Source organism: Eurytemora carolleeae, unplaced genomic scaffold, assembly GCF_000591075.1.
Source record: "Eurytemora carolleeae unplaced genomic scaffold, Eaff_2.0 scaffold1198, whole genome shotgun sequence".
NCBI lineage: Eukaryota > Metazoa > Arthropoda > Copepoda > Calanoida > Temoridae > Eurytemora > Eurytemora carolleeae.
In genome coordinates, this window is record NW_019397171.1 from 29,395 (window position 1) to 40,961 (window position 11,567).

Genomic DNA, 11,567 nt, shown 5'->3' on the forward strand with positions numbered 1-11,567 from the left:
TTTTTGTTCTATTTTCCATAGCACTCCATACGTTCTAAGGAACGTAATTTACTATGAGGAGGGAGGGGGGGGGGGGTATATTAAGGTTCCAGGGGTAGCATTTGTTCAAGTAAAATAAATGTCACAAATACAATTTAGTTAATGAAATGTAGTGTCGACCATATATTTATGATTAGTAGTAAATAGAGTTAAAATTTTGTACATAACGAAATTAAAAATAGTATTTATTTATATATAGATAAGGGTTAGGTTATGTTAAGACACTTTCTGGGCCGAGCGCTGCGGCCACGGGTTAGGTTAGTTAACACACTTTCTGGGCCGAGCGGTGCGGCTAGGACAAGCTAGGGGGCCGAGCGCTGCGGCCACATGGTCAATCATATCCATGTCTAACATATAAGATCCATGTATAAAATTGAGAGGAGGGGGGGCCTGGAGGGGGTCCAAAAATCGTTCTCTATACCAACCCAATTTAAAATATTCAAGAATTCTGCAGAAATGGATTGCAATGTTATTGTTTTAACTTTCTTTAGTCTAAGACGCGGTATTCGTATTCTGTCAAAGTCGTCTTTGATAAATAAGAAAATTACGATGGTGTATCTTTCGACCTTCGCAAATCCGATATACTCCACTTCTGACCTACGCCAAATACTCTATATTACACATCCGATCTACTAGCAATTGGTTTTACAGCTGCTAGATGGACTTGTGGCCGCAGTTCCCGGCCCCTTAGCCTGTCCTAGCCTCGGCGCTCGGTTCCCTAGCCAATCCTAGCCGCAGCGCTCGGCCCAGAAATTGTTTTATCCTAACCCTCAAATAATACAAAAATAAACAGCTGGCGTTGGTCCGACATTGCAGTAGGTCGGAAAGTTAGTATGTCAGAAGTTCAGCCAACATATCGTACCCCGGAGTACGTGAAATACACGACCACTTTCTTATAGGAAAGAATGGGCTCAGTAGGGGCCTGTACTGCAGGCCTGTAGGTAAAACTCGACCTACAGAAACTTGACCTCCAGGAAAACCCATTCTTTGGGAACCCAACCCATAAAAGAACTGCAACGACTGAGTATCAAGGGCGTATACAGAAATAAATCTAGGGGGGGCAAGATTTGCGCGAAGCGCAAAATTTTTTTTTGCCCCCCCTAGGAGCTCCTAGGGGGGGGCAAAATTCGAACTGTAAAGTCATAACACTTGGCTTCTTGGATATCAGGCATAAGTATAAGATACTTGAAAGGCACACATACAGTCCAAATAATTACCTTCTAAGCACTACTTTATCTCTCCTTCAAACAAAACTAGCAGAAAAAAAAATTGTTTTTAAAAAATCGACATTTTATTATACTTTTATAGGTATATTTAGTATTTAAACTAGAGATATTAAAAGACATTTTTGAAAATAAAAACTTAACTTAAACTTAAATTCTATGAGATGAAAAGAAGTACAAAGGTCCAGAAAAAAATTATGACTTGTAAAAGTTTCTGTTGTGAAAAAAAAGCTAAATAAATTATAATTTTTTGTTTTAATTAGATTTTTAAAATTCCACAGGCAACGCCGGGCACTTCAGCTAGTTTGAAATACAAATTGGGGGTGCAATGAATAAAGTAAATTCAATCCAAATTAAACACATCACTACTAAACAAGACTAGCATATAATGTAAAGTGTGTGAGCTGTACAAATGTATGCAGACTGTGTGTTCTCTGAACCCAACTAAACTCTGTGTACTCTGTGAACTTAAAAGTTAAAATTAGGTTAGGTTGGTTAGGTTAACTTGGTTACAGCATGAGCACTGCACTGTAATTATATATATTTTAAAATTTTGATTTTTTATAATAATCATGAAAAGCAAACTTATTTTTTTTGTGTTCTTCACTCTTCAGTTAAGATTTGAAAAGTGTGAAAGGCTTGCAGAATTCTAGGGGGGGGCTACGCCCCCCCTTTACAAGTCTAGGGGGGGCACTGCCCCCCATGCCCCCCCCTGTATACGCCCTTGCTGAGTATAATTCGTTTCCATGATTTATTTCATAATTATTCTCTTGGTGCGAAAAAATTTTGATTTAGAATTATGCAGGCTATATATAACAACTATAACGTACATATTATGTACCATGTGAAAATTAGGGTATAAGGATGCATGACAAAAAACAAACCAAAAAAAACAATTCTTAAAATGCTGCTAAGCCGTGTTTTTTTTATTGTTTGAATAATCAATTATCATGCTATCAATTACTGCAATTTTTTCCTGATCGTTACTAATAAATGCACCTGCAGTAGCTTTACTGGACCGTAGGTCGGATAGCAGGTCGCCTATTAAATACTTTTAGTGAAGACGATTTATCTGACGCAAGCGGCAAATTCAGTAAATAAACAACATAAGCTTGCAGAAAATTGGCAGTAAAGAGATTTTTCTTGCAAATTATGAGTTGCAGTGTCGTGTTTTTTAAACGATTGATCTGTACGTCTTAATTGTTTTAAATTGCATGAATCAGAGAGAACCTATGCATCCAAATAAACGAATTTTAATCAAGTTTTATATTTACTGCCGGCGGAAAAACTGGCCTGGCATGGTGTAAAGGTCAGAAGAAATGTAAATCATTCCTGAAATAAAAGTTTTTACCCCTGGCTCTTGTTCTCCCCAGTACTGTCATTAACGACCAGTTTAGGGTTCACCGAAATCCACGGCCGCGGCACTTGGCCGAAATACTTGGACGTAGCTTATGGCCGGCCCTAGCACGTTGTTGGTCCTCAATTCATATGTTTAATTGTTTCAGACAAAATGGAGTTTGATTTTTCATCGGATCTTTTGTCTCGTCGATTAGAGAAATTACGAGAAATACAGGAACATATATAAATTTACGATTTAGATTTATTTTTATTTAATAAATTTTAAGTTATGAATTTAAGTATTATAGTTTTAAATTTGAATAATCTTATTTTGAGCATGATCTGCTATGTGTGCAGAAGAAACTAGTAAATAAATACTTGTCAAATTTTGAGATATATTTAGAAAATTTACAATCGTAAAAACTTTTCTTGGAAGAAATCTTATTGTAGGAATTTTTTGAAAGGAAATTTATGCCCGTGAAACCTTTCTAAATATTTTTATAAATGTTTTTTTGTATGTTAGATCATAACTCGTGAACCATATTGACCAATTTGCTAAGCATTTTGAAAGGGTTACTCGGTAGAACCTCGGAAACGTTCTTAGCTCGGTTTAACAGTTCTAAACTGAGTGGGTTAATTTTTTAAAGAAATGTTTGAGGCAAAGCTGGGTTCCCGCCCTAGTCAGTTAATGAAATATTTTCCGGAACAGTTCAGTTTTTAAACATTTTTATATAATATATATATGTTGTAATATTAGAGTATCGAAACCGTTTCTAATGATAAACGAGTATTAAAATACATTATGATTGATATTCTTAATCTGAGGAATGGAATGGAAGATAACCTACTCTTAATCCAACAAATCAACCCGATGAAGGAGGGAGAGGAGCTGAAGGGGTTTAATGACGTTGTTATCCAGGCTGCCCAGCAACACATTGACTCTATTAACACAGTTTTTACACTTGGAGTATCCTGGCTCAAAGAAGAAACTGATTTTGCTTTAAGATTTATCCAAGGTATCCTATTTTTGTCACGTTTTTCTTACTACGTAATATTTTTTTTATCAATTCTCGTTTGAGGGCTATTACCGGTTGTACTGAAAACTTGTGACCAGGCATATATACTACCCAATATGTTATTGTTAACATATCTGATTAACAATGTGGAAGATACCGGTTGTGAATCGGTATGGAAATCCTTAAAATGACTGTAAGCATAATTTTAAGTGACCCTCCAAGATTTCCACGCCCGTTTCACAACGTACCCTCTAAACTCGTATCTGATCTAGACTCTAATGCAAGTTGTTTTGAAGACAACGCACAGTCGAAAATAGTCAGCTTTTAAAATCTTTGAAGGGTACCGTTGTAAATCGGGAATTGCCATCTTCGATTCACGGACTTAGGGTCAAATGTCATAGGGTAAAACGACCTAGGGTCAAACGACAAACGGTCCAAAAGGGGCCAAAGGGTAAAACGATGTATGGTCAAAAAAGATGACAAACGGGTATAAGTTCATTTAGACAATTTTTGGTTAATTAGAACTATGTAGCCACCGCGCTCGGTCCCCTAGCCTGTCCTAGCCGCAGCGCTGGGCCCAGAAATAGTCCTAACCTAGCCCTGAAATAATACATAAAATATTTTTTTCCATTTTGACCTTCGTCGTTTTACCCTTTGTCGCGTTTTTGACTGTTTGTCTTTTGACCCTATGTCGTTACATCCTGGATCTTTTGACCCTAGGTCGTTTGACCCTGGGTCTTTTGACCCTAAATTGTTCGACCCTTTGTTGATGAACCCCATCTTCTCATGGTAGGGCACTTGAAATTGTGAATCTATAGTTGTGCTCATCGATTTTTCAAATTCAGGTGATTCAGTTTTTCTACCGGAGCGGACTAAACAAAACGGATTCAAGGCCGAGGAGAATTCGGATAATTATGATGAAAGGTACGAGGATATGGAAGAGGATTGCGAGGAGGAAGATATTAAGATAGATGTCAGAGAACTGGAGAAACTAGGAAGTATAGATCCAAAACAAATCGCAGATTCTCTCTGCATGGTTCTCAAGGAAGAAACGGAACGAAAGGAAGAGATGAAAGGTGAGAAATTATCGATGCAATCTTAATTATTGGCGTTGTCGTTTCTTGTTTTTTTTTTTTTTTTTGGAGGGGGTGGGTTTCACGTTTTTTACTTTGGGATAAAACTTGAAAAATATTGCCCACGAACCACGTTTAATAAATAATCAAAAGCAAGCGGATATTTGTTTATGGTTAAAAGTTTAATAATAGCACGTTGAAAATTATAAAAAAAAATATCTCTCTGATTTCAGAATCTGTGGGCGGCAACGAATCCAAACAACTGCTCGACACAGAAAATATTGACTATAAATGTAACCAATGTGATTTTGTTGCCACCAGCCCCCTTCACATGAAAGAACATAAACAGAGCTGTCATCACAATATGTTCCATCACTGCGATCTCTGCAAATATGTCGGGACTTCAAGGCTCAAACTGAAAAACCACAATTTGCGGAAACACGACGGTAGAAGATTTCCATGTTATGATTGCGGACATGTTGCTACCACAGCGAAGGGGTTGGAGAAACACGTTAATCAGGACCATTCGCGGATAGACGATCATTGCGATCAATGTGAGTTCACTGGAACACGCTTCCAAGTAAGCGCACACAGGAAACGAAATCATTTAGAAGCTAAATTTTCTTGTGAATATTGTGATTTCAAAACTGGAAAAATGTTGATTTTGCGCCAACACACGAAGGGCCGCCATGAAGGTGTCAAATATCCCTGTGATCAATGTGATAGTGTGTTTACTGGAGAAAGAAACTTGAAACGCCACATTAAAACTATTCACGAAGGACAACGACACTTCTGTGATCAGTGTGAATACTCTTCAACTCAATTCCATCAGCTAAAAGACCACCATGACGGAGTTCATAAAGGGATAACATATCCGTGTGATCAATGTGACTATGTTGGAAACTTATCGAGTAATCTGAGAACTCACAAACGATGGCGCCACGGTAACATGGCGAGACCGGTAAAGAAGAAAAAAGAGAAGATGGAGAAGGATGAACCTGAGGAGAAAGTTGCTAAACCTGAGAAGATTAAATCTAAACCTGAAGATACAAAACACCAGTGTGATCAGTGTGGACATCTAGCTAGCACCAAGGGAAACTTGAAACTACACAGGGATAGGGTTCATGATAAAACTCAACTGTTTATGTGTGATCAGTGTAGTTTTACCACTCATCATTCTACATCACTTAAACAACATAAGGAGGGACATGAAGGAACAGAGCAGCATTGTGATCAGTGTGCTTATGTTGGCAAAACTTTGCACTATTTGAGAAGACACAAGAAGGTTAAACACGACGGGAAAACTTTTCCCTGTGATATGTGTGAATATGCAGGACAGGATAAAGCTCATTTAAGAATACACAAAGAGGCCGTTCATCTAGGGGTAAAATATCAGTGTTTGCAATGTGAGTTTGCTGCGACAGCAAAGACAACTTTGAAACAGCACGTTGAAAGTAAACATGACAGGATTAAACATCCCTGTAACCGATGTGAGTATGTGGCAACAACGCAGTATGGGTTGAAAAAGCATCTGAAGAATAAACATGATTTTGTTAACGTTCTTTGAATAGTGCCTCTACGGCTTACAAACTTTTAAACCCATTATCTGAAATATGTTTTGTCTTGAACAGGAAAAAATCACGTCAATTTTGTGTCTACTCCAGAAGGCAGAAATACATAAATAATTTCAAAGAGATAAATGTCTGTGAATACTCAATTTTACATAAACCCACTCAAAATTACCATAAACCAAGGGCATGTATTTTTTTGATCCAGCCAGAAAAATAATTTTGATTCATATTATGTCTTAAGCTTTTTGTTATCGAATTTTAGGTGTTTGGAAAAGAAAACAATTCTTGAATCTTAATGAATTTTGATTTAAAAACGCAGACTGACCACATTTTGAAAATCCCAAGATAGGAGGAATATGATGTTGATAGGTTAAGAGAACAATAACAGAAGAAGATTCATCAATAAATGCTGCAATGATCGAAGACGATTTTAAAGTCATTTTTGTTTACATGTTAATTGGGACACCTTGTAAAAATTAACACAAAGGAAAATCAAGGTTTTCAGAAAATTTTAGTTTTACAATTTACATATTTTAATTTACTATTTCTTAAGAAAGAAAAATGTACTGAACTGGTAACTTTTGTTTTGGCTTCTCATAATCCTGATCGCTTGACCTTGATATCCTCTGTGAGCACTTTTAATTTAAGGATCAAAGCTTAATACTCTCATTTCAGTATTTCCTTAGTGTACGATTACCATGCGGAATATCAAAGAAAGATTATATTAATCTGCAGTTTAATAAAGGTCGAGATCAATCATTTATCTTGATATCCACAATACAAGAGTTCCTGGCTCTGAACGACTCAAAATGAGCGTGATTAATTAGGCCAAACGGTCATTTGAAAAAAACAGGTCATCGTGGGTTTTACCTTTTACAAATTTGATATTTTTTTACATTTTAACATATAAAATACCATAATGTGAAAAAAATGTTACAAACTTTTGTTCTTATTATTTTTTAATAATACGTACTTATGTATTTTTATGTAGTATTATAACATTTTTAATACGTTTTTTATTATTGTAGATTGTAATCAGTATTTTTTGTTAATGAATGTATATAATACACATTTTGTTGATTTAATTTCGTTTACATTTGTTTATATTTAGTATTTACACAAGAATTATATTAACCCATTTCTTTTTGTAAATTGGCTGCTACTATTCACTGAGGGGGAAATTTTAGACAGATATTATTTTTTTGTAAAATGAGATTTTTAATTTTCTTATTTTTATAATGTTTAAAGTGAAATGTTTTAATACTGTTAATTTCAGTACAAAATGTCAGCTTGCTTATTGAAGAAAAATCTCCTATTTCTGATATCATGTTGTTCATGTTTAGGACAGATATCGAATTATTAAAGTGATTTAACTATGTGTATTGCCTATGCATTTTTGGAAATGTGTAAAATATTGAATAATATGTTTATTTCCAGTGAAAAAATGTCCGCAAAATATGATGTGGAGTGTCAATGGCGTCTACTTTCCACAGAAATCGAGGGAAATATTTAATAGTTTGTTTTATATATTGTTGAATTATGGGAAAATTTAATTTTACGTGAAGCTTGATTTTTCAATCGAGGAGTGTTACATTATTATTATAATAAATATTATTGTTACTACTTTAATTTGTAGAACTAGCCCTTCGGGGCGCTTTGCTTCTCGTTTTTTTAATTATAAGTTAATAAATAAAACAGATTTTTTCTTAAAATTGGTGCATTTTCTAAACTTAAAAATGACGACATTTTTTAACAATATTTTTTAACTTTGATCTTCCAAACTTTCCTTGGGGTCATGTGAGTTGCCATAGAACAAAATGGGCCCTATCTGTGAGGCCGTTTTTACGTTTATTGGATACACATAACACAAAACTACAGAGGGTCCCTTTGAAACTTGTAGCTAAATCATTCATAATAAATCTTTTTATTTTAAAATTGGAACCATTGAACCCCAAGAGGTTTTTAATTTTCATCGTTTCTTAGAGTGAATGGCAATCCTTTTGTAAAGGACTGTGGAGTTAAAGTGAGATTTTATAAATATAAAATCATTAAACCGTCCTAGAACAATACTTTCAAAACTTACGAACAAAAGGAGAAAAATCTGCGAGATAGTTATATCAATCTTAAAACGTTAAATGAGTGTGAAAGCTTTGCGAGATTCATAAAAAAAAACTTTAAAGGGATAAAGAGCATCAAATTATTACAAAATATTTGTGATTAGAGCATAGAAGCTGTGACTGATGATAAACGAGTATTAAAACATATAATGATTGATATTCTCAACCTGAGGAATGGAATGGAAAATAATTTACTTCTACTCCTGATTAAACAACGGGAGGGAGACGAGCAGAAGAGGTTTGATGATGTAATTCATACAGCTCAGGAGCATATAGACTTTATCAGTAAAGTATATACTCTAGGACTATCCTGGCTTAAAGATGAACGAGAATATACTCTTGGTTTAATTGAAGGTAAAATACTTTTTCTCCGTTTTGATTTGTCGCTTTTATTTTATTGATTGACTGTATTGATTTTACTGACTTGATTCAATTGGTCGACATAATTGACTTGATCGACTTCATTGAATTGATTGACTTGAATGACTTGATTGACTTGATTGACTTGATCGACTTGATTGACTTGATGGACTTAGTCGACTTAATGCACTTTAACAAACGGGTAGATTAGGAGAATAAATCCCCCCCCCCCAGGGAAAAATACGATTATCATTATAAAAACATATTTTCAAAAAGCATTCAAATTTCATGTTTCAGTTTGAATAATGTATGCATTTAATTTTTTTTTGTTAAAGGTATTAATAAGAAAGAAAATGAAGAAAATAAAGAACATGATAAACATGATAAACATGAAGAACATGAAGAACATGATGAAACTGAAGAACATGAGGAAAATGAAGAGGATATGGAAGAAATGTCAGATGATCTGAAAACCTACCATAATGCTGATGCTGATAATGAATCTATGGAGGAGTGTGAAGATATTAAGATTGATATTCTAGAACTAGAGAAGAATGTCCAGTTCAACCAAACGGAGGACTCCCAGGCTGATGTAGGGCTCGGAGTTAAAGAGGAACCTAAAGAAAAAGTCGAAGGTAGTCATATATTTAAAACTAAAAAGAAAGTATACTAATAAGAGATTTTCAAGGCGTGTTGTGCGGTCTAACGCATTGTTCTAAGTACATTACAAAAAACCACTCTTTGAAGATTTCACTATTTTTTAATTATTTTTGGCTGATTTTATGCCAGGATTGTTTTTACTTTTGACCTTCGAGAAACCTTACTGAAGTGATAGAATGTCTCACAGCAGTTTTGTTATGGTCAGATCTGTCCAGCCGTTTAAAACAATTGTGAACAAATAAAGAAGTATTTATCTTACAAGAATATTTATTCCTATTAGCTGACAATTTGTTTCAAACCAATCTTTGGTGTACATCTTATGACTTACGAATCTAGACAATAGATTACGGTATTTCCTAATTGATATCTTTTCTATCAGTCAATAGTTGAGCAAAAAAAAGAATTTTCAAATATGTCTCATGAACTGATATTTTTTTTAGAAGCTAAATTTGACGGAGAGTTTGAACAGAATCATCACCAATGTTCTCAGTGTGGCTTTGTAGGTGCGACTGCGCAGCAATTAAAAGAACACAATGAAACTCTTCACCCTGCGCTTATATACCATTGTGATCAATGTAAGTACAGTGGTACCTCAGAATTAAAACTTAAAGTTCATAAAACTCGTCAACATGAGCTGCGCCGATTTCCCTGTGATCAGTGTGATTTTATATCAACCACCTTGCAGCTGATGAAAGAACATGTTACGCGGAAACATTCTGTCAAATCATTTTGTGATCAGTGTGAATTTACCGGTATCAAGAGCGAGGTAACAAGACACAGGAAAATCCGACATGAAGGTTTAAGATTTGCATGTGATCAATGTGATTTTAAATCAACTAGTAACGCATATTTGACACGACACATTCACAGAAAACATGCAGGGTTTAAGTACTTATGTTACTTGTGTGAAAGAACCTTTACAGCCGAAAACAATTTGAATAGACACATTAAAACTGTACACGAGAAACAAAGACATTTTTGTGATCAATGCGAGTACACGGCCTGCCAGCAGTCTCAACTTAAAGAACATATTGACGGCGTACACAGAGGTATTACTTACCCCTGTAATGTATGTGACTATGTGGGAACATTGTCTAGTAATCTAAGAATGCACAAGCGAATGAAACACAGTGATCGTCCCAAAGTGAAAGTAGTGGATCAAGAAGCAGATCGTTTATGTGATCAGTGTGGACATGTTGCTAGTTCAAAGGCAAATTTAGGGGCACACAAGAAGACTGTGCACGAAAAGTCTGACCTACATATGTGCGATCAATGCGATTTTTCTACCTATAATCCGACATCTTTAAACACCCACAAGGAGCTGCATGATGGGATAGAACATCCCTGTGATCAGTGTTCCTATGTAGGAAACACTAAACACAATTTGCGATCCCACAAGAAGTTCAACCACGGAGGTCAGAAGGTGCCATGTGATTTATGTGAATACGCAGCTCATGATTCAGCTCATTTAAGAGCACACAGAAACGCAGTTCATCTTGGAATTAGATACCCATGTGATCTATGTGAGTTTGCTGCTACCTCTAAAGGAACTCTGAAACAGCACAAATTGAGTAAGCATGACGATACAAAACATCCATGTGCTCTATGTGAGTATGTTGGATCAACTGAGGTTAACTTGAGAAAGCACTTGAGGAAGAGACACGAATAGTGGGATACAATCTTGATCCTTTCTTTTACCATAGTAGAATGATATTTTAAAAGAAAATTTTTGTTATTTACTTGTTTTTGGTTTAAATTTTCACTCTTTTAATATTAGATTCTCACTTGATACCTTAACCCTTATATTCATTTATTTTTTCCTAAAATTGACTAATTTTCCCCCAAACTGAGAAAATATGTNGGGTGATTTATTTCTAGAAAATAAATACCCATTGATTGATAGACAAGAAAATTTACACTCTTAACTTCTGATGTACTGTTTATATTATAGTTGTCTAAATACTATTCTGATTCTGCCAAGGTTGTCTAATTTGTCAAAACATTTATCCAAATGAAAACTGGGTTTTCTATCTAAATAAAAGTAAAGAAATAAGTAATGAAGAAATTTAAAAATGAAAACCTGGTTTAAAATTAAGTTTTTCAATCTTGTAAATGTTTATCTAAATTTGTATGATATAATATTAATGATAATAATTGTTATTAAAATAAA

The 11,567-nt window shown here is 34.8% G+C and overlaps 2 protein-coding genes across 3 annotated transcripts; both read left to right on the forward strand.

The window, feature by feature from the left end:
* The first annotated feature begins 2,771 nt into the window (after positions 1–2,771).
* On the forward strand, positions 2,772–7,208 carry LOC111712497 (zinc finger protein 678). Of its 2 annotated transcripts, XR_002767471.1 has the most exons (5): positions 2,772–2,835; positions 3,358–3,616; positions 4,462–4,692; positions 4,923–6,729; positions 6,909–7,208. XR_002767471.1 is itself a non-coding variant. In XM_023487129.1 (4 exons), the coding sequence occupies exons 1-4, from the start codon at positions 2,773–2,775 to the stop codon at positions 6,254–6,256; spliced, it is 1,887 nt and encodes a 628-aa protein (XP_023342897.1). In that variant the 5' UTR covers position 2,772; the 3' UTR covers positions 6,257–6,746. The 2 variants fall into 2 exon arrangements, 1 of the variants encoding a protein (XP_023342897.1); XM_023487129.1 differs by lacking the exon at positions 6,909–7,208 and having other exon boundaries at positions 4,923–6,746.
* A 489-nt stretch (positions 7,209–7,697) lies between these two features.
* Positions 7,698–11,224, forward strand: LOC111712498 (zinc finger protein 675). Its single transcript, XM_023487130.1, has 4 exons — positions 7,698–7,761; positions 8,482–8,731; positions 9,073–9,372; positions 9,838–11,224. The coding sequence occupies exons 1-4, from the start codon at positions 7,705–7,707 to the stop codon at positions 11,064–11,066; spliced, it is 1,836 nt and encodes a 611-aa protein (XP_023342898.1). The 5' UTR covers positions 7,698–7,704; the 3' UTR covers positions 11,067–11,224.
* Positions 11,225–11,567: the final 343 nt, after the last annotated feature.

Excerpts from the sequence above, each read along its gene's own strand:
- LOC111712498 (XM_023487130.1), top strand. The coding sequence starts at position 7,705 with ATGTCCGCAAAATATGATGTGGAGTGTCAATGGCGTCTACTTTCCACA. Across the intron at positions 7,762-8,481 it reads TACTTTCCACAGAAATCGAG|AGCATAGAAGCTGTGACTGA; the intron begins GGAAATATTTAA and ends ATTTGTGATTAG. Across the intron at positions 9,373-9,837 it reads ACCTAAAGAAAAAGTCGAAG|AAGCTAAATTTGACGGAGAG; the intron begins GTAGTCATATAT and ends TATTTTTTTTAG.
- LOC111712497 (XM_023487129.1), top strand. The coding sequence starts at position 2,773 with ATGGAGTTTGATTTTTCATCGGATCTTTTGTCTCGTCGATTAGAGAAA. Across the intron at positions 2,836-3,357 it reads AGAAATTACGAGAAATACAG|AGTATCGAAACCGTTTCTAA; the intron begins GAACATATATAA and ends TTGTAATATTAG. Across the intron at positions 3,617-4,461 it reads TGCTTTAAGATTTATCCAAG|GTGATTCAGTTTTTCTACCG; the intron begins GTATCCTATTTT and ends TTTCAAATTCAG.